This window comes from Pogonomyrmex barbatus, unplaced genomic scaffold, assembly GCF_055798465.1.
Source record: "Pogonomyrmex barbatus isolate J1 unplaced genomic scaffold, ASM5579846v1 scaffold1, whole genome shotgun sequence".
NCBI classification, from domain to species: domain Eukaryota; kingdom Metazoa; phylum Arthropoda; class Insecta; order Hymenoptera; family Formicidae; genus Pogonomyrmex; species Pogonomyrmex barbatus.
In genome coordinates, this window is record NW_028297098.1 from 11,914,208 (window position 1) to 11,936,297 (window position 22,090).

Below are 22,090 nucleotides of genomic sequence, written 5' to 3' on the forward strand. Positions count from 1 at the left end.
GCCAGCGCACGCATGCACAAACAGAGCTGACGCGACACGATATAGGCGAGATCATTAAATATGCACCTCGCGTCATTTAGGGACGCGGGTCATTATTCCATCCGCTGCCTGCCGCGTTGTTTTAAGTCCAAGCAAGGCTGCCTTCGTTCGATCGAAAGATGTCCTTTCTTTGAAGAGCGAAGACGAGAGAAAAAAAGGAGGAAAAAAATTCATAAGAAAAACAAGGATCGTATCATTTTTTTTTTTTTTTTTTTTTTTTAAATAAATGTTCCAGATCATCGACAAAAGCGGAAAGCATAGCGAAGCAGAATTTGGAATGTCTTGTGCAACCAATCGTTTCGCGGTTAAATGAATATGAAATAGTTTTCTCTCTTCTCTAAAAATAGATAGGTCTATGACGAAACATATATCGTAACGATAAAATCCTATTTTTACAGTTAGATGTAATCTAAAAAGAAGACCATTGGTTAAAAAAAAAAAGAAAATTCATTAGATTTATTTAGAAATTGAGCGGCGAACTAAAATCCAATTAAATTTATTCCGAAATTGTACGCCGAAAAAAAAATTAGATTAAACAATTTTACGGTTCGGCCATGTTATATTTACGCTGAATCGCGATTTGTGCCGATGAATCCTGTCATAGATTGCATAGCGAAATAAATAAACGTAGTAATTACATTTATTTGTAAGCTGGTGACTGGCAATTTAGTAAATCCAGCGAATATTTTTTCGCCTGGGCGAAACGGCGAATTTCCGGGGTGACCGCTGAGTTTCCACTGGCTGGTACACGCGGCATAAAATAATTAAAACTAAAAATACATCGTTGCAATTCTTGATATATTTTCGACAAAAAGCTAGCACGCATCCGGAAGTGGAATTTTCGTTCTAATTACATCTCGCTTTGTACTTCGTTACATTTCATAAACCAGAAAAAACGTTGTTATCTATTCTTTGCATGAAATCAAACGAGCACAGATCAAGTGCTTATAATCCCAATTTGTTGAATAAAAATATATGAAATTAATTATCCAATATTGCTTACAACGAAAATCAATGTTATTAAATTTAAAAATTCAAAAAAATTATTTAAAATTATCCATATAAACCTTATCAACCTTGAATTTCAATGCTTATAACAATTTCCTTAATTAGAAATCTTTTGATGTAAAATTTTCTCGATATATTATACGTTTTTATTTCTTCATGATGTAAATATAGTTTATTTGTGTATGCATAAAGATTTTTAACTGAAATCACGATACATAATATAATAAAAAAATTTAATTGACACAGAGCCTTTTTAAATTCGTATACAACAGACAGCGCTTATCGTCTGCCACTTTCTCATTACATTTTTAAAGAAACATTCCTTCTTAACGGTAAATGCGATAATCCTTAACCATTCACAATTTGTCTAGTGAATTCTTGCAAAAATATTCGGATTCGGAGTGATGCTAGTCGCGACTACCCGTCGATTCAATTGAAATGATGCATGGATAGCAAGAAGCGCGATTCTTTTCTCGCTCGTCCGACTGTGCGATCATAAACGAGCTTCTTTCGCAATCGTGTGAGCGCAACTCTGGACTCTTCGTGTCCAGAAGTGATGCTCGCTCGATCGCGAGATAAGCGACCATTTTCGAAGAAACCAAAAAAAAATCGAGTTCTTCCTATATATATATATATTTATGTATATTTACATATATATCGAGTATATAAGGGTCTGTCGCCTTTTTCGTCGTCCGGGCAAATCCTACTTTGGGAGTATAAACGGAGAAGCGGGGCGTGAGAAGAGGAAAAGATTTCCCGAAGTGCGGCGTGTCATAATAGTCCCCGACACGAACGTCGATGGGGGAGGGGGGGGGGGGAACGGCGGGGAAGACGGCAAGGGGGACACGAGCGCACCGATCATTAAATTGTTCCGGCTATGGTTAACACTAGGAAGAGGCGGCCGCAGCGTGGGAGGCGCACTTCCCTTCCGCGATTGGTCAATTAACAAGTGCATTAGAAAATAATGAGGCTTCTCGTTGCCGCTGCCCTCGTGCGCGCGGACGCCTCTAAGCTCGCAGTCGCGTATACGTCAAGTATGCATGAGATATATATACATATATATATATATATGCGCACGAGTATGTACATGTATACGTAGATGTATATGTATATGTATATGTACGCGGGCACTTGGCCGCGCTTGCTGTACGTAGGCGCCTCCGTGCGCTTCTTCGCGTTAATTAAGGGAAATTTGTCGGGAACGCAGCTCGCAATAATTATCTCTACACGCTGCTTGTTGCCGCGTTGCGGATATTACCGTCGAGAGATCTTGCTTGTTTTCTGTGATCAATAATAAAGACACAGATACGAAGACTCCTCATCGTAGGTACAAAATCATAGGTACCAATCGAAATCAAGGTATCCAAGTACAATAAAAATTATAAATATGGAAAGAATAAGATTTCTCTTGTGTTTCTCTGAGTCTCTTATCGATAAATAATTTTGACGGAATTTTGTAAAATTCCATGTTATTCTTTAAAAAGATTGAGATATATTTTTCAAAAAAGTCAATTTTTCAAACGCTCAAAATAAGTAAAAGTTAATAATAAATATTGTTTTTCTGATATACAGTAAAAAAAACCGATATTTACGTACTTATTTGTGCTCATATAAAATAATGTCTAACTATGAAAATTGCGTCATAAACATCAATCACAAGCTTGAAGAAGTCTAAATTTCGCACGTTCGGCACTACGCTAATCGCGCGAGACGCGAAATATGCGGTATGGTTCGTTAACGCAGTACTGCACGTGCAGCGTGACATGACGTGACGTGACGTGACGCGACGCGACGTGACGTGACGTGACGTGAGACTGATGCACAACTATATGCATCTTGTGTTGAAATATTGATGCGTCAAAGATGTCTCAAAGTAATCACACTATTTTCAATACAAATCATCGTATATGTATTAATATCTACGCTCGTGTACACGTTTATCTATTATTAATTTTATATGTTTAAACATATAAAATTAATAATAGATAAAATTGATGAAATTATAATCCATCGTTTTATAATGTTCACTATGATGAATGTAGGAAAGAATTACTACTATTTTATTCCTATCCCTATTTTAAATTCGTCCGACTGCGTCTTGAAGTAAACTCGCGAGACACGTTATCGACGAGGCCGGACACGACGCGATCTTCAGTTCTCGCGTAACTGGTAAGATTCTCTCTCTCTCTCTCTCTCTCTCTCTCTCTCTCTCTCTCTCTCTGTTTCTCTCGCGCGACGATCGGCGTATAATTTGTTTTTCTTCTATCCGCGCGATGTTTCTAACCATTACCGGGTTCCTACCCGTGTATTCTCCGTTACCTCGATCGACTATGCGATCGACGCCAGCGGTTTACCAGTCCCGCGAGATCGCCGTGAGAATTTTAAGCCGCGCGCTCGAGACGTGCCCGTCTTTAGGAGTTCAACTTTTTCCCGGGACCCAGACTTCTCGGATGAGCTGCGCGAACGCGGCGTTTGATCTTGAGGTGCATGCTAATGGAATACGCGGCGCTGCTTGCCGCGAAGCGTGCTGCTTGCGCTCCTGCGTGTCCTGCATTAGCGGTTCATCGCGGCAAAACGTTTAACCCTTAACCGTATGTATTTATAGCACCATGGCGATAACATGGTTATAACTCGCTATTATTTATTCCGCAGAGTCTAATCATCGTAATTTCAAATCTTTATTTCAGACGCGCGCGCGCGCGCGAGCACATAACGCGCGATAACGTAACACATTTAGCTATGATGGATAAAATATCTTTTTCATTTTTAATGATGCAAAAAATAAGATAGAAGGAAAAATGATCATCGTAATTGAATTTCGATCATCAAACGCTTAAACACGGAAATGAAACGTGTCACACTGTGAAGTTTCAGAAAGTGCGGTTAATATTAACTGTGTTAAACTAAGTGAGCAATAACAAAGCGGAAAAAGTTTTCGCTATGCGCGCCGGCCGACGACGCGTTTCTACCTGCATCGCGACTTGGGGTGGCGGATAAAAATAGCACGGGTACTGAAATAATTATACGCCATGATTACGATCTCCGGACCCGGATGGAGGACGATTAGCGTGTGTGCGAACGTGTGTCCCCGTGTATACGCGGTTGATCGTTATTAATATTCTACGAACGGCGGCGCTCCCTGCCATTCCTTTGCGTCCTCCCGGAGGCTATATAAACGACATATTCTACCCAGACTTCTACCACGACGTTACAAATTCCACGTGAGAGTCCTCGACAATTTCCAGAAAACCATCGGATACGGATTCGAGAATCCTCGCCTTGAGCTTGTCGCCAAGATCTAACGAACAATTTTCGCACCGAATGAACAAACAGAGATTTGCATGTACTTGGCGTCTGGTCAAATTAACTTCGGATTCTTTGTACCAATTTATCTCTGCTGATGCATTATATCTCGAAATAAAGAAAATATCATTCCGACTGGAGAGTTTTGCGACAATAAAATGTTGAAATATCTTGGAAAAAAATTTCATTTCCATGAGAAGTAACTGAAAGGAAGGAGATTTTTACATAATTTGTCAGGATAAGAATTAGCGAATGCTTTAAGGTTGCCGCAATGCTTCGTTGAATCGATGTGAAAAAGAAAATGAAAAATTGAAATTAGCAATAATTAAAATGTTTCATTAAAATGCTTTTTTTACAATCGAGTTTATCATGGTGTAAATAGTGACGACTATATTTAACGTGGTTTCCTCTTGGAGCATTTTTGAAATGAAAAATTAAATACCTAGGGTCAAAGTTTTCGCGTGGTCGCGCAACTCGAGAGCTTCTTTACTTTCTTCTCGTCCTTTATGTTGTATTTAACGCTGCGGAGTAACATCGATCAACCCCACAGGACAGTTTGCTTGGCGTTCAAGGGCCAGGGTACCACGTATACAATAGACTTGGATAGATCCGTGAATAACGAATCGCCCCATCAAAAATTCCGTTTGCCCGGTATCATGCCGCTGTACAGCCGGCTGTATAACTCTCTTTTCCATACCCCCATAGAATAGTCGTCTTTCGAGTGACATTTGCGCCCGTCTCATCGAGTATCTTTCGAGCTTCTTACAATTACGATTTTTTTTTTATCGATGTATCAGTTATTACGCGACACTATAATACTTTTTAGATATACATGTTAATAAAATGTCTAACAGATTTCAATAATTGTGTATTTTATAATACACAAAACATAATATACAAACAGTGAAATTAATTGAAACAATTCTGGACAATCAGACAAGCGTAAAAAAATAAAATTGCGAGTATTAACATTTAAAGTTATCGAATTGAAAGATATAGTCTCGCGAGGCTTGTCGCGAGAATATCCCGTTCGAATATCCGCGCCATGCGCAAGAAAGAATGGAAGGGAAAAAGGTGAGACAAGCGTGAAAAAAAGAAATTATTCGCTAGTGTGGCGGAAGCCTCGCCGGCAACGGGATCGCAAAAGGCAGAGCGCGCGGAATTAAAGGTGAACGACGGAGGTGTGCCTATGTATGTTTAATCGCGATCGAGTATTCCGTTTGGAGAGGGTACGTGGAGAGAAAGAGAGAGGGCCCCCCTCCCCTCGGACATAGGGTTGGCGAACGTGTGGAAAGTCCGCGGCGGCCTGTACGTCCTGCGGGCCGATATGTAATTTTCTCCCTCGCGCTTCCCTCTACGTCGCGCCTCCCTCTCTCTCTCCCCCCCTCTCGTCCCGTTGGTACCACGCCTCGAACGGCGTCCCTATAAAATGTTGCTCACCTTATAAAATTTCACCGCGAAGAGGACACGTACTTATGAATTACCGGGTGCGACCGCGCGATCGCTCAAATTACATAGAGTGGCGCGCGAGTCCACTCTTAACTACCCCGCGATGACCAAGAGAGGCCCTCGTAAAACATAGGCGATGAAAGCGTTCACTCTTCCTTTCCCATCGCGTTCTCATTTTTTTCTTTCTCTTCTTCCTTCCCTTTTCTTCCTTATTTTGGAAACGATGCGACTTAGTAGCGGGAAAACAGCGTTACATGCGACGCATCAAATACATCAAATTCTAAAAAATCTGAACTAAATTATGTTCATTCGTTGTGAGATTTATTTTGTCAATTCTATCAATTTTAAGAAAACTATCATTATCTTTGATAATCTCTTACTAAATCTTGTCAATAATTCAATTTTAATATAATTCTGCTCGAGATGTCGCTTTATGCTAAAGTCACAAAATATTGTGGCTTTTTGATCGAAAGGTTGACGTTTCACAAATAATGTTGATTTAGTTGTCAGTCAGGCAGAATTGAACGTAACGTATGCTATGGAACATTAATATCCTTCCTTGAGTTACATACCACACCCTGTCACACGAGACCAGAAAACTCAACTAAAGCGGAAAATGGGAGATTGTCTCAATGATTGGTCCAAAACGCTTAATACGATTTTACAATATTTGTATATTTTTTTATTTTACAAGTTGTACAGTGGCTTGCGGGCTACCATTGTGTCATGAATCACTGCTAATGCCGATGTTTCGTGGATATTGCAGTTTATGATACAATGATAACTCACAAGCATTATACATAATTTTTTAAAAAATATCCGTAAAAGCATTTAGAGTATAATTAAAAATAAAGATTTATTTGATCAAAATAGCAATGTTGTCATTTTTATTGTAAAATGCTAGTAATCATTACATCTCATATTTCACACATATCAGTCGATAGTTGTCGGTAAAAAAATATTTCTCGTATTATTAATATACATTAAAAATAACAAAATATTTATTCGTAAAGTACATGATATTATTAGTCCGTTAGTATCTTAATACCTGGTCTTAGTCGGACTCTCCCATCTCACAGAGAGTGAGATGTCGTCTCTCTCTCTCTCTCTCTCTCTCTCTCTCTCTCTCTCTCTCTCTCCCTCCCCCTCTCTCCTCAAGCGTCTACCGGTCGCGATCAATCACGCTCCATGCCGTCGGCACGGTTGAGATTTGAACGTTTTGTTAAAGAAATGGAGGTGCTTAGAGAGAAATGTGTTCGTGTCGTCATGCAGCGATATCGGAGCACTGAATAAGTACTTTTCGTAGGCCGGAACGATGTAAGCTTTTTAAGCCGTGTACTTGGCGACACGTGACTAATCGCGAGAGGCCGAACGAAGAACTCGCGAGGAATGGAGCCAGCTACAGAAAAGACCGTTTGCCCAAACGAGTCTTCTACTAAGATATCGCGCCACAACTTCATAATGTCATTTTGCAAAAGTCAAAGGCATTCCATAAAATTCAATTCTTGAATAAAAAAAAAAAAAAAAATCGCAAAAGTTATAATTTCTAATATTCGTAAAAAATAAAAACTTTGGCCATACATTTCTAGTTAAATTTTATATCGACGACAACCTTGCACAAATTTCTTCTCTTTTCCCGAAAGCGATCGTAATGGTAGTCGCTCGTGCTGATCCGTGAGAGGACTTAAAGTTTTAAAGGTGCGGAAGAAAGTGCACGAATCAGGCTGTGATCGAAGTATTTTATTCAGAGTGTTTGACGAGGGGGAAATTTTCTTAACGCTCGAGACGCCGAAGCGGAATCAAGAAGCCGGGAGAGCGTTGTATAAGCGACGGGCCGATATCCATTATAAATGCGTGTGATTCTTTTCGCGCGTGTTGCTAAAGATTAGAGGCTCGTTGAATCCTCCCGATGCTTAGCCGACGTGCTCGCAATCATAAGAAATTCATGAGGCTGAGCCGCGCGATTCTACTTCGGGATAAAGAAAGGTCAGGAATAAGGATTATCGCGAATATGTATATGTAAACTTATTATTACTACTACTAATAAAGAGAGTTTAAAAGTCTCAAATGAAAATTAATCGGTTATATTTATATAACAGATCAATTCCCGAAAAGAAATTTTATAACAGCAAAATCAGATGTAAATTAATCATGTGAAATAATTGGACACGGAAACCGTAAAAACAAATTAAGATTTAACACGTTCCATAATGGCTGGGACAAACGAGAATAAAATAAAAAATTAAACAAAAAAAAAAATAATAAAAGTATTTAAACTAGTATACAAACCAATTGGTTTTTATAAACGATTTTTTAACTGCGCGACCGAAGCCACGAATCGTATTCGCAGCGGGAAAAAAAAAATAATGTAGCAATACATGAAAGGGAACCGCTGATGCGCATGTAACGGCATTTTTCGTTTCACTTAGCGTTTAACTAAATTCGATGTACTGCAAAATTGTCCCATGATATTTAATTTAATCCAATCACGCTTTATAACCCAAGAATAAAGCATAACGACTCCGCGATAAAATGCACTTCGTTAATAGCGATAACAAAATAATAATTCTATCTTTGCTCGTGCAATTCTGTGCGCCAACAATACATTTGTGAAAGTACAAATTTAATTAATTTTTTTATTAATTATTATTTATTATTATTTTTCTACACTGTTTGTTAGGATTGTTATTCGATTATTTATTATTAATAAATTTCTGTCATTACACGTGTAAACTCGCGACAAAGCTGTGCTACGTGAATCGTTCTCGTGCATAATACTGCCAATTTTAAATTTTGCAATTTGCTCCTTCCATCCAATACCTCCGATCTACCCGGAGCCTAAACTATTAACGAAACGAGGCAAGAAGACGCATTAATAATACGTCGGTCATTCCACCAGGACCGACAAGACGGTGTTAGGAACCACATTTTTCAAGTCATGCCTGTTAATGCGATGAACAAGGGGCTGAGTCCGGATCCCAATGGTGTATGCATCGAGGGGCATTGATGGGTCCCGAAAAAAAATTAATTGCGTCAACCATCACTCGTTAGTTCCTAATATCACCGACGGATTATAGTAACACATTTTTCGTTAAGTTGTACAACGTGTGTATTATATATATCGTTTCATATATTAATTATAGATTAAATAAATATTAAATCAAGCGCGAGTTGTATGAATAAAAATATATGATATAACCGTTGAAAAAAGGGCTACTAATTTTATTATAAAAGAATTCCATGCGCACAGCACATTTTTGTCATCGTTTCTTTCTTGCGAACGATGTCAAAATACTTTGAAATCATTAATATTAATATATCTAAATAATTGTTACATTTTACAACTGTTAAATTTCTTTTTTATCTCAAAGATGTCCTAATCCAGCATCCATCGTCATACTTGGAAGTACGATTGGCAACGATCCAGCAAAATGTCGATTCAAGGCCATGCATGGCGTTCTCTAAGTTTTTCTCCATGCCTTGTACATGGGCGTGACGTGTGACGTCATTGCGTTCATATGACCCATTGTAACGTGACGGAATGACAGAAAAATTTACACACTGGGAGAGTCCACCGTAATGGACCATAGTCTTGATTACAACGAAAATTCCATCGTAACAAGTATCAAGACGTTAAAAAACATTTTCGCCAACGCGCGATAAATATATGTCAAATATTACTAGTATAGACCTTCCATGCTTGTTTACAATTGTGGGAATAATGAAAATCAGTTATATTGAACTTCGTATAAATCCCACTGGTATTATTCTATTTACTATTATAATCGCAATTAACTAATTTATTCTTTTGTCATGATTCGGAATTTCAGCTTACGCAAATAATTTCTCGCGTCTTGGATTAATTTTTGGAAGTGACAAGAATAAATTACTGACGTTGATGATCGAAGAGCAAGATCTAGCCACAAGGTATTGTTTCGTTGCGATTTCAGTTTGGCTAACGATCCCAAGGCATTCGAGAAAGAAAAAGAGAAAAGGAGAAGTGGGAGAAAAAACAGCCGCGCCTCGTCGGTCCGCATCATGAAATGGAGATCACGATGCGTGATCGCGCCTCTCCTTTGCGCCCACAGTCATTGTCTCTGGACAAGGCAAGATCTATGCTAAGACAAAGAGAGAGAGAGAGAGAGAGAGAGAGAGAGAGAGAGAGAGAGAAAGAGAGAGTTTGCTCCGGATCGATCAGAGTTCTCTATAGTTATCTTGGCGTGAAATAATGACGTTTGCAAGACGCACAAGAGCACATGTTTATGTATATTCGATGAATATCCCACCTAGACAACAAACATAATACATAAATAATATAATTCTATTACACAAGATGTCTTTCGATATTCTTGCCATTTCTCTTAATTACACTCGGCTAATTAAAATATAAATTAATATAAGTTGACAAAAACGGTAGTTGTTCCGATATAAAGTTTACAATAAAGTTTACTCGTTCTTAAGCTTTCTGAATCAAAAAATGTCAAGAATTAAAATATATATTAATAATTCCATGCCCGACAACAATATGGTAATAACGGGTAATATATATAATGCAACATATATATATATATATATATATATATATATAATGTTATATTTTAGTCATGTTGAGAGAGAAAAAGCAAGAGAGATGGATCTGCCGAGAAACAGAACGATGTTAACGAGGTTGCCATCTTGATAAAGTCGGCGTCAAAAATTAAAACTTGAAAGTAAACGAATTTCCGCGAACCTTTGACACCGCGTCGTACCAGCGTCCTGGCATTTATTTCACGCATTTTTTCCTGCGACGCTTTTCTCGCTTCTTCCGCGGCGAGAAATTAACGAGGGAATATTACATTTTCAAAGGATCCCGACCAACGAGGGCACCGTGCGGACGCACTGAGGAAGGTGAGAAAAGGAAGGAATTCGAGCAAACGTAGCCGCTTTATTCGCGTTATGATTCTGTTCCGTAATCGGAAATCTTGCGGAAATCTTGACGACAACGATAATGACGGTAACGACTTCGTTAACATGCATTGAACGAAAGCGAGCTTTGCACGTTCTCATAAACTGTAAGATTGCAACTGTAAGATTGTACGTAAAGCAAAGTAAAGCTTACGATTTTCTAAAAATAAAAAAAAAAAAACATTTTAAAACGTCATTCGTGTACTTTTTTAAATCGTATGTCTGAAAGTGCTGCTGTTTTATGTTTTTATGTTAAAGTTTTATTTTATTAATCTTTATATTGTCATTATGTAGATTATACTGAAAACGAGAGAATTAATTTAAAAAAACGCGCACGTGCCTACGGAATAAAGGAGCGAAAGAATAAAGGCAGGTCCATCGCGCGGACTATCGTAGCAAACGCAATCCACGTGGCGCCGACGTCATACCAACGAGGCTCACGAACACGACTTGACAATCGACGTGTCCAATTTACATGTGAATCACGCGCTTCGCGGTCAGTTCGTTCGTATCTCATCACATCGAACTTCGACGCTAACAAAATTCTCAGACTCATTGTAAATCATGGTTGGAACCGGATGGTTTGCAATTTTTGGGTGACAAACGTTCTCTCTACCCTTCCACCCCCTTCCTCCACCCCCCCCCTCTCTCTCTCTCTCTCTCTCGTTCTGCCTACGCCACTGCACGCACGTTGCGAGACTGAGAGACGTGGTAGTTCGTCCAGGTGATTACGCTGTCGCTCGGGGCCTGTTCCCGCCGCCGTCTCCCCGTTCTCTTCCCGTCCGTCTTTCCGATACCATACAAGAGACCATGAGCACACACACCTACACACATGTACACGCATACGCGCGTGAAGAACCGACTGGGCCACCTTATGTCCTCAAACCATGAAGAGGAATCCCGACGAAAGAAGCGCGGCAAGAAGGGGAAGTCGAGGTGTGAGGCGAACACGGCAGAGGGAGAAGGATGGTCTCATCTCGCAGCAATCGCTTTGGTCACGCCAACGCGCGCTGCCCCTCTCTTCCGCTTTAATCAGGTGTTAAATACGAGCATCGTTGCACATCTCGAGAATATTTCTACTACCTTTCGAGGAAGAGGATATCGAAAAAGAATAGGTACTTGTTTCATTTTGCTCCTTCCTCTTTCCCCTCACTTCACTCTTTCTCTTTTCGCACCTTTCTCCCCTCAGGCGGTTCCAACGCCTCCGCATTTTGCGGAGTAGTCACGATACGACACGAGACCGCGTAATAGAGGTGACACAAGAGAGTCTGAAGTCCGGTTCAGACGACAGGTGGACCAGAATAGGCCGCTCGTTAATCGGCCTATCAAAAACAAAATCTTGAAGGAGCAATCTTGAATGTCGAGCTATTTGATCAGCTCGTAACGAGAGCCAAAGACGAGAGCCGGGACCTTAAATGGGCACTGATGGGCAGCGATGTCCGGTGAACAAAATAGCGCGACATTGCTGAAGCGAGATAGAAAATCGATGCTCTAAAAACATCCAAATAAGTAGCAACATATGAAAAACTGTGTATAAAAAAGTGGTAATAACGCTCGTTTACAATCGCAACATTGGTAAAAAAAATTTTTATTAGTTGATTCGAAATTCCATATTACACACACTTGTCATGCATATCGTTATGCAATACTATTGAACGATCGCAAAGAAAAACCATCGCGAGCATTCGTCGGTAACGCGGATCACGCGGCTTGTTCCTACTAGTGACTAGATCAGCTTATGTTCTTCGAGTGCCGTTAACGTGCAACACACGCGAAGCCATATAACGCAACTGCATAAAAGGTAGTGAATAGTCGAGTGAATAGTCCAAGGCGCCTCGACGAGACAAGAAGGGAAGACACCCCGCAGCGGTCGACTCGTCCGAGTTCGATCATCGACGCGCGTAGGCGAGGAGACAGAAGAGTATACACGCAGAGGTGCACCGAACACGGAGCATGGCGAGGAAAGGTGAGGAAGAGGAAGGAACCAGTCAACCAGTCAGCCAGTCAGTCAGCCACCCAGTCCACCAGTCAACCAGCCAGTCCGTCAGTCAAGCCGTCGCGGCTCGTTCTCCGTCACTCGTTCGCTCACTTACTCGCTCGCTACTCGGTGTGTTAATTAGTTAAGGTTGTTGGTCGGGGACTAAATTACACCTCCGGAGCTACTCAAAGGAAGCAATTACTGGTGGCGCAGCCCCGGAGGGGGAGTCATGAGGCTCGCGCGAGGAGGTGCAGCGCGATCGTGATGGAGCGAGGTGGAGAAGAGAGGACGCGAGAGAACGAAAGAGAGCGCGCGCGGTAGAAGGAGACAAACTGGTGAACGAGCGAACGAACGAGCGAGCGAGCGAACCGACCGTCAGCTCGTCGAGCTATGTAGCTAGCGCGACTCGATGAGCTGCCAGTGCAGAAGCGCCTGCCGTCTCTGCTTCTGCTACCGCCGGTAACGCCGCCGTGCAGCGGCACGATGTTTTCCTGTCGATCCGCGTCTCGATGCATGCACGCGCGCGCGCGCGTGCGCACGCGGCATATGTGACTCGCTCGCACGCTTTTCTCTCTCTCTCTCTCTCTCTCTCTCTCATCGTGGCCACTTTTATGTTCAACGACCTGCCAACCCTTCTTCTTCTTCATCATCATCCTCGTCGTCTTCTTTCTCTTCTACTCGTTTCCTCTAAATCATCCACCCGGTTTGCTCGACTTGCGCGGTGTTCTCGTTTGAGTACACACCACACAACCAACATAACACTACCCTACCGCAAGTCTCGTGTAACATTGTGGAAAATGAGGTCATATCGCGTCGATGGAAGTAACACACTGCAACACTGTGATAAGAGGAGATTTTTACAACTTAATATTTAAAAGCATTATTTATGTTCAGAAATATGTCTAGTTGAGATATTTTTATAGCTGTATAATTCATACCTTCTCGATCGATGTGTTATTTTGCTAAATTCAACCGAAAATTATTCAAAAGATCGATATTATTTTCTATGTATTTTTATCGAATTTTATTATCTATCAAAGAGACGCCTAATATTCTTTGAGAAACGTTGTTTTGATTTGAAAGTAAGATGATTCCACGAGATTTTTGCTCCGTAATGGTCGCGCGCGCGGCAAATGACAACATAAAAAGAAGAAACGAAGAATTTCCGAAGACTTATTACAGGGCACATCGCGATGCCACGATTCAAGTCGAGCAAGGTGATATCCAATCAGCTTCACCATGCTCTTTCACATCTCGATCGATGCCGCGCGCACACCCACACATGTATACACGTATACACATGCGTATCCAGACAATAAAAATCAGCCATTTCTCTTCACCTTAGAGACGAGAACGTGTTCCTTACCATATCCTTAGATTACGGATATATTTCCGTCTGTCGCGATTCATCCTTAATTCATAATTATACGGTTTATCGTTCGCGCTGATTGTAAATTACAGTTATTTTGTCAGTTTCGTCTCCCCTCGTGGTTATTAATAAAGCGCAACTATCGTAAAATAAATTGAGCACCAAACATCGAAATGAAATATCCTAAAATATCCGGTCTTAAAATAAGATTTCCGAATTGAATCATTGTATTAATTATTAGAATTACGTTCGCTACACGATACTCCATTAAATAGCATCGTAAGTCGATGCTAGAAATTCAATAGAGAAGTACGTAGAATCGCACGTAGTCGTCGCAGACGACGACGAGATGGGCTGCTCAACCATACCGAACGTCGAGAAGTGACATTTTCTGAGACTAAGGAACTCGAGGAATCGAGAAATGTGATACGGACTGCACGATGTGGCTTCAGATATTTCGTGGTAACTGCAAGCCCCATGTGGTAGCACACCGGCCGGTCGTGGCCTCCAAGTGAACAACTTCCACTCGCGCACGGTGGTTTCGAGACCGAATGCAACGTTGGAGTTCCTAGAAGCCCGGGCCTTTAAGGAACTCCAACGGCCTTCCCCTCCCCCTCCCTCTCCCCGTTTCTCTCTCTACTCGTTTCTTCTCATTCCCGTTCTCAGGATACAATGCGTGTTCCGCTTTCGGAGCCCTGTCGTTCCTCAGCTTACCAAGAGGTCCTTTCCGTAGCCGCATACTTTCCACGAGCCCTCATGGGACTTGCCTCAGAAATAACGAGGTAAGTTTGTAACGTTTCTAAGTCAAATATTAAATTTCTCGTTACAACGCATTAAAAAATAAATAATTTCGACACATACGTAACTAATCGATCAAATAAACATAAGGTCAAATTATATCAATTCTGAATTCTAATGTTTGAGAAATTCAAGTCAAAAATTGTTGATGCTACAAACGTATGTATTGCTTCAATACTGATATAGAAATTTCTTTCCGGAATTGTTTTAGAACTCAAAATCATTTCCCCCCTCAGAACACCTTCCATTTAATTAACTAGAAAGAAACATTCATGTGATATATTAAGATAAAATCCATGTACTTAATTATCCCATCTAAACTGTCGACTGAACCAGGCACAGATAGAATCCTCCTACCAACTTCTTGGGCACACCTCTCGATTGCGGCGGATTGTGTTTGGGCGTTGCTTCTAATATTCGATGAAAAAAAAAAAAAAAAAAAGAAAAGAAAAGAAAAGAAAAGGAAAAAACGAGGATGAAAAAAGAAGGAAGACGGCGAGCCTCAGGGCTGAGAACAATGAAGAGGCGTGATTTGTTCTAGCGCCTCGTCGCGACGTTTCGGATTATGCCCGGAAGTCTTTTCTTTATCCGTCCCAGTATCTCCCGTGTGTCCCGTCCGCCACCCTTTCCCTACCTTCCGCACGAAAGTGCGCGCACGACGATGAACGTGATTCGCGTGGCGCGGGACACGCGTGCGGTTATCGTAGCCCCGAGCGAAGTCTCCAGCCAAGGTGTACCAATGGCATCTGTCTACGGCGCCACGTCGGCGACTGACTGTCATAACTCGAGGCGACTACGGCGGTAACTGCGACAACCACGTCCGCGATCACGAGGAGACACGGTAGCGCGTTGCCATCGGGAACCAGCGTATTGTGTACGAAGAACCTCCTGTCGCGCCTCTTTCTTTTTTACCCCTTAGACGAGAGCGTCGCGGAAAGCGCGAATGACAGCAGCGCGCGCGCGCGCGCGCGCGCGAAAGCTACCTCGAGGGAATATTAAAAACGTTCTATGGAACACGGTGCGCGGATAGGCGGTGGCAGGAGGACGCTGATGGCATCCGCCGTCTGCCCTAACACGTGACGAGTAACAAGCCCCACGGATGTATGTCATCACCTCATTCGGAGAGATTCATGCGTAATAAGAGGGCAAAGTCTAAGGTAAGCTATTTAGATAAGTCGTGAGATTACTGGATGGTCCTGATTATGAAATTAAATGTTTTCGTCTATCTCTCAAAGTCACTCTACTTTTTTCCACATCTATTTTCTTATATTACTTTTTCTACAGAATGTTTCCTGTAAGTCGATCGATTTCGAATATCTGTTGTTTTTGAATGATACAAAAAGAAAAAAAAAAAAAATACAAAAAAGGGAAAAGTCGTTTTCAGTCACTCGTTTCGAAAAGACAAATATTGTAATAGGCATTCTTTTTAATGCTTATTATCTTACATGATTTTTGATGATCGAAATTATCATTTTTTTTTTTTAATGGAACGCTATATTTTCGTAATACAGCAGTTAATAAAAAATATGTCATTTCACTTAAATATCGATCTTGAAATGATCGAGTTATACAGGAAACACCGATATATACAACGATATATATAAATATATCGTTTACTCCTGATGTAAATAATGCACATTTTTAATAAATACATTTTATTTTTCTGTTAACTAGATAACACAATGTTATCTAATGTATGGATTTGTGGTACGATACGATCGAAAGATTCAGATTTCTCGGCACAACTGATTCTCGAGGGATCGACAAGCTGATCTTCGAGAAAGCCCGTTATGGTTGCGGGGACAGAGCCACGACACGTGTCGCGACGCGTTCGACATCGACCGGATGTTCGTTGTCGAATGGCCGGCGATGGCGAGAAAACGTTGATTTAATTTGTCGAACTTCAAATATCATCAGAATGTAATTATCCATAATGATATATCGATATAAAACCACACAATTTGTATTTGAAACGTGTATATTTGAAACTTCTTTGAATAATAAATATTAATAAGCACGTGTGTGTATTACCTCTGTTATGAGAAATAAAGGATTGATATAATACACAACTAATGACGTGTGAAGTGTAAAATTTTTTATTCACTAGATATACGTAACGGCTATCAAAAACGGAATAATAATTACAACTTGCATCCTTCATTTTTCAATACATCACGAATATACCCGATATGCTCGGTCAGCTCTTTGTCGCGGTTTCGTGGGCACGATAGTGGAGATTTAACGGAATCTGTTTTACGTTTTCACGGGATACAACCGCAACGAAGCTCAAAATTACATGTATCTATAATATTTGCTTATAACGACACTCAATGTCTAATTTCAGAGGTGATTTACGTATAAAATTCTTTTACTTTCATATATATATATATATATATATATATATATATATATATATATATACACACACATAAGTTATTTTCATCACGTATAAACATTAACGCAATTTTAAAAATTATCCGTATATGTAACAATAGAATTTACGAATTATGTGCAAAAATAAATTTTACGATCCATTAAAACGTTAGAAATCTTCAGACTGATGTTGAGAGAGAGAGAGAGAGAGAGAGAGAGAGAGAGAGAGAGAAAGAAAGGGGGAGAGAGAGAGAGAGAGAGAGAGAGAGAGAGACGCGTCCTTGACGCTCGGATCGTGAGCATCAGATCCTGAATTCCCTCACGACGCGCTTACGCAGAGAAAGATCGAGATGAGAGTAAGTGAGCGAGCAAGCGAGGCGTAGGCAAAGCAGCCGTAATAATGGACGAGAAAACGAGACGCGCGGACGAGTTGGCTTAGTGGCGCAGACGAGAGACAGAAAGAGCGGGGAAGAGAGAGAGAGAGAGAGAGAGAGAGAGAGAGAGAGAGAGAGAGAGAGAGAGAGAGAGAGAGAGAGAGAGAGAGAGAGAGAGAGAGATGCGCGGAGGCGAACAGAGACGAACGAGGCATGGCACAGCAGGGCAGGGCAGGGCAGGGCAGGGCAGGGTACAGTGAACGCAGGGCCCGAGGGCTCCCGCGCGCCCGGCAATGTCGAGGAGCGGCGAACGAACGACAGGAAGCAGCAACGACAAACCGGGCGAGCGGAATGGAGCGGAATGGAGAGTAGGTAGAGAGAACGCGGAGCGGAGCGGAGCTGAGGAGAGTCGAGCGAGCCGTTGGTTGCGGAGGCGACGTGGCTCCGGTCGTGTTTTATTTACTTAAGACCAGTAGCGAACTCGGCGCAGGTAGAATTCCACAGCTGGAATCTTAATAAGGGTGGCCAGGGGTTCTCCCCCGATCGCTTCGTCCCGTTCCTCGTCTTCCTCGTCTTCCTCGCTGTGTTCCGCCGCTGATTTTCCGATCGAGACAAAATGTTTGAGTAACCAGAAGAAAAATCATAAGTGAAAATATCTATTAAAATGATACATACGTAAATGATACATAAATTTTTAAAAGACCGAAATATATTCACTATCAATTTTGAAATTAATATATTTTCAAGTTTTACGATTTAGAAATATTGTAAAGCAACCGTTATGTCCAAAGTACAAGTTATTTTTAGCTCAAGAATAAAAATAAATAGGCAGATTTTAACGAACAAACGTTCATACGAGCGTTTCGTTTAGGCGAATAAAGATAATCGAGCAGAAGTTTAAACCGAACACTCGCAGCTACTATAGGGCTAGAATTCTAGTCGAGAACTTTTATTTTTGACTAACAAAGTGACGCTTGGGCATTGAGTAATGCTCTTAAACTCGAAGAAGAAGAAAGAGAGAAATGTAACGCCAAATATGCGATAAGAGTATCGGCTGTTTGTATAACGGCGCTCCTGGATAAATGCGTGTCGTTGCGTGTTATCTCGTGAAATTTATATCCAACGGGTGGTAATTTTATCGCGCTACTCTGAAAGCCGTGGCCCCCGCGCCGTCTCCGTGGCGTAAAATTCCCGACGCTCGTTAGAGAGTTCGTCATAAAATTACATTCGCTCGGATTCTGAGAAATTTCGTCTAATTATGGCCCCTTAATGCGAGAGCAGTGGCCGCTGTCCTTGAGCGTTCATCCATAGACAATTATGGACGCACCCCCGGCGATAATTACCCAAACCGTGCTTGCGCGCCGGAAATGCGTGAAATCGTCCCGGCTGTTGCGTATCGATATTTTCATAAATATTAGACATTTGCATCTGAATAACGTAAACAGATTAAGATGTAGATAAGACATCTCGATTCGTTAAGCTTTAGATCGATATAATTGCACATAATATAATGAAAGTAGCATTGAAAATTAGAAAATAAGAAGAATCAGCAAGCATATATCGTATTAAAAAAATAATGTCAAAAATAGTGAAATTGTATCACAAGACTTTTATAAAAGTCTAATTATTATTATCGAAAAGAAAATCGCAAAAAACTGTCAAAAACTGTCACGAGAAGCAACTTGGAAAGAGCGACGTGAAACAGGGAGACAGAGAGAAAATATCGCCCGTGGCCGTACCAGTGAAATTATTGCGTCCGCCTAACTAATCCATACCGCAACGTATGCGACCCCTCAACCCCTCTGCGTGCGTGAAGTGCGTGCTACAGTCGAGTGTACCATCGCGCGCGAGCTCATATAACGGGTGAGTCCCACGCGCTTGCTCAAAATAGTATGATACATGTCATCCAAGTAAAAACCGTAAAAAATTGTTTCACTTTGTTACTCGCGGAATGAATAATAACAAATTTCTGAAATATGCAAAAACATAATTTTACAGAATAATAGTACATTCGAACAAGGTTCACTTGTATGTATATCGAGTATATTATAGAGAAAATGTTTACTATCATACATATTATCATTATACAAAAATGTCAAATAAATTGCACAAGACAGAAAAAAAAAATACATAAGATATCGCATAATATTTCTCGAGATAGAATTCAAGGCAACGGCCATCAAACGCAATCACGGCGCACTTATGGTGACGCACGCTGACATATATGAATCTCGTACCGCGCACGTGACGCGAAGCTGCGTAATTTCGAGTCGGTCTGTACATGGCGCGATACATACGCGCGCGCAAGTGGCGGCAAGAACAGCGCACAAGGATGCACACACGCGTGCGCACGTGCATCGCGGCACGCACGTGCTAAATTGCGGGGCGCGGTTGAAGCGTTGCAGCACGACGAGAGACGAGAGACGACTACACTTCGTTCGTGGATTTTCTTGTCGGAAGCGTACCTCTCGCATATATATTCGCAGAGGAGAGTAACGAGTAACGAGTAAAAAGTAGAAGGGAAAGAAAGAGAACGATACAAGAAAGACACTCGACGCGTTTAGCGATCGTCATGTCATAACGCTCGTTATGATCAGAGAGAACAAATCGTGTAATCGTATTTACCTATATTTACAACAACACACGCGCACTCTACTTTTCATCTTATTCTTCGGAATAAGAATCATTTATCGCCTCCGTAAAATCCCGCGCTTCTGGCTTCTGGCTTCTCTTCGCGTGACATTGAAATTGCCAGTCTTGGTCTCGTCCATGCGGAACGAAATATTATGTAGTAGCGTTTCCCTAATGATCGTTAATGTACTCGTCACGAAGATAATGAGGGAAAATTGCATTTTTGTTCTGTAGAACAAAAATTATCGCCAGAGGTTTCAATGCGGGACGCTCCACCCCCCGCGCTCCATGTTCCGTTCGATATAAAATTACGCTAACGATGATAATTATCATGTGCTAATGCGTTCTTGCTAAATGTGACCCTACATGCTGATGCTGACATTAATATTATCGAGCTAACGACCACTTTGAGTTTGTAATAGTAGCTAATTCAGTAATGATACGTCTCGACACGAAAGCTGACGATACGTCCTCTTAGCGCGCTTCGTTCCATCGGCCCTCTCTCGTCTTGAGAACTCGTCTCCGATTCTAGTTCAAAAAATGTATAAATCTTCGTAACACATGGAAAAAAAATGTCACGACAATCGAACGCACTTTAATTTGTGATTATTGTTGTTGACTCAAGTGACTACGTTTTAAACAGGTCTATCGTTTCAGCAGTGAAAAATTTCAAAACATCTCGAAAGCAGGAAGTCGACGACCGACGTCAGTGAGCGATTCGTGCGCTATACGCTTGTATGCGCAGGGGTTGGGCCGATTACCCGATATATAGTTGTAACCCTCTCCGGGCTACGTCTCTCTTTTTCTCGTCGTTATATAAAACCTCCTCCGTGCCAGCGGCGGGAATGGAGGAGGGTACGCGCAGGATCGGGGTTGCGAGAAGGGCAGGATCTCGCATAATGTCCGTGTAACACACCCTGCTCATCACGCGCCACTTGCTTCCCTCCCGCTTGAGTCCCCTTCCCTCTTCCCAGTATCGAAACCGAAGCGACCCCAGAAAATCTACTGGCCCTGAACAGACCCTGCGGTGGAATAACGCGTTCTTCTCTCTCCCCCGCTGCCATCTCGCCTTTCTCGCTCTACTCGCATTCCTGCCTCGCTCTGTCTCTCACTCAGGCTCGTTATTAGCTCGCCGACTCGCACATGCGAGTTATGTTTATATTATGATATTAATAGAGGGTAATACATGGCCTCCATCACCAGCGGTAGCACCCGTCGCAGCAGGTTGTTTGTCGGCTCTAAGAGGGCGCCCAGGGCCGTACAAATGAGTCCGGGGCATACAACGAGTGCAACAGCCTCGGGCGCATGTTGATCGGACGCGCTTCTTTTGCAACACGTTGCGAGACTCATTAATTGACACATCTATACAAATTCCGTCTAATTTACATTACGCCCAAAGATTCAAATATTGCTAAAATTTCTAAAATTTCGAGACATAGTGGTCGGTTTTGAAAAATACAATTTAAAGACTTATCTAACGATGTACTTGGATTTTTCTCGTGCGTTTATTCTTAAATATATTGCAAACATAAATAAATATATTTTCGGCATTAGAAAAAGAATTGTATCAAATCGATGTCTCCACTGTAATTTCGATAAACTTTATGACAAAAAAAAAATCGATGATACAAATGATAGGTATTAATTGTGCGTTTTGTTACGAGAGATAACAAGGAATAGAAAAAGAAAAGACTAAAACCTGTCTTTCGCCATAAATTATACGACTATACGAGGAAAGATGTGAGCCCGAGGAAAGTTGACCTGTTGGTCGATGCATCTCGGGACCACAAGAGAGTAAGCCTATGATTTTGCTGGTTCGGAACG

The 22,090-nt window shown here is 41.4% G+C and overlaps 2 protein-coding genes across 15 annotated transcripts in view; one reads left to right on the forward strand and one right to left on the reverse strand.

Moving 5' to 3' along the window:
• LOC105424401 (protein pangolin, isoforms A/H/I/S) overlaps window positions 1-22,090 on the reverse strand; it is a 139,411-nt gene that overhangs the window by 48,935 nt on the left and 68,386 nt on the right. Inside the window, exon 4 of one of the 5 annotated variants that reach the window (XM_089082644.1) lies at window positions 13,174-13,551. The exons of the other annotated variants lie outside the window; for them this stretch is intronic. Coding sequence (XP_088938770.1) covers window positions 13,525-13,551 — 27 coding nt within the window. The 3' untranslated portion in view covers window positions 13,174-13,524. Of the gene's footprint in view, window positions 1-13,173; window positions 13,552-22,090 lie in introns of those variants that run through there. 5 annotated transcript variants of the gene reach the window in all.
• On the forward strand, window positions 11,834-16,961 carry LOC105424402 (uncharacterized). Of its 10 annotated transcripts, XM_089082663.1 has the most exons (5): window positions 13,048-13,180; window positions 14,408-14,552; window positions 14,757-14,872; window positions 15,225-16,045; window positions 16,563-16,961. In XM_089082663.1, exons 2-4 carry the CDS (start codon window positions 14,531-14,533, stop codon window positions 15,300-15,302), a joined length of 216 nt encoding a protein of 71 aa, XP_088938789.1. In that variant the 5' UTR covers window positions 13,048-13,180; window positions 14,408-14,530; the 3' UTR covers window positions 15,303-16,045; window positions 16,563-16,961. The 10 variants fall into 10 exon arrangements, 3 of the variants coding, with proteins under 3 accessions (XP_088938789.1, XP_088938793.1, XP_088938784.1); XR_016140725.1 differs by lacking the exons at window positions 13,048-13,180; window positions 14,408-14,552 and adding an exon at window positions 11,834-11,858; XR_016140716.1 differs by having other exon boundaries at window positions 13,042-13,180; window positions 14,332-14,872.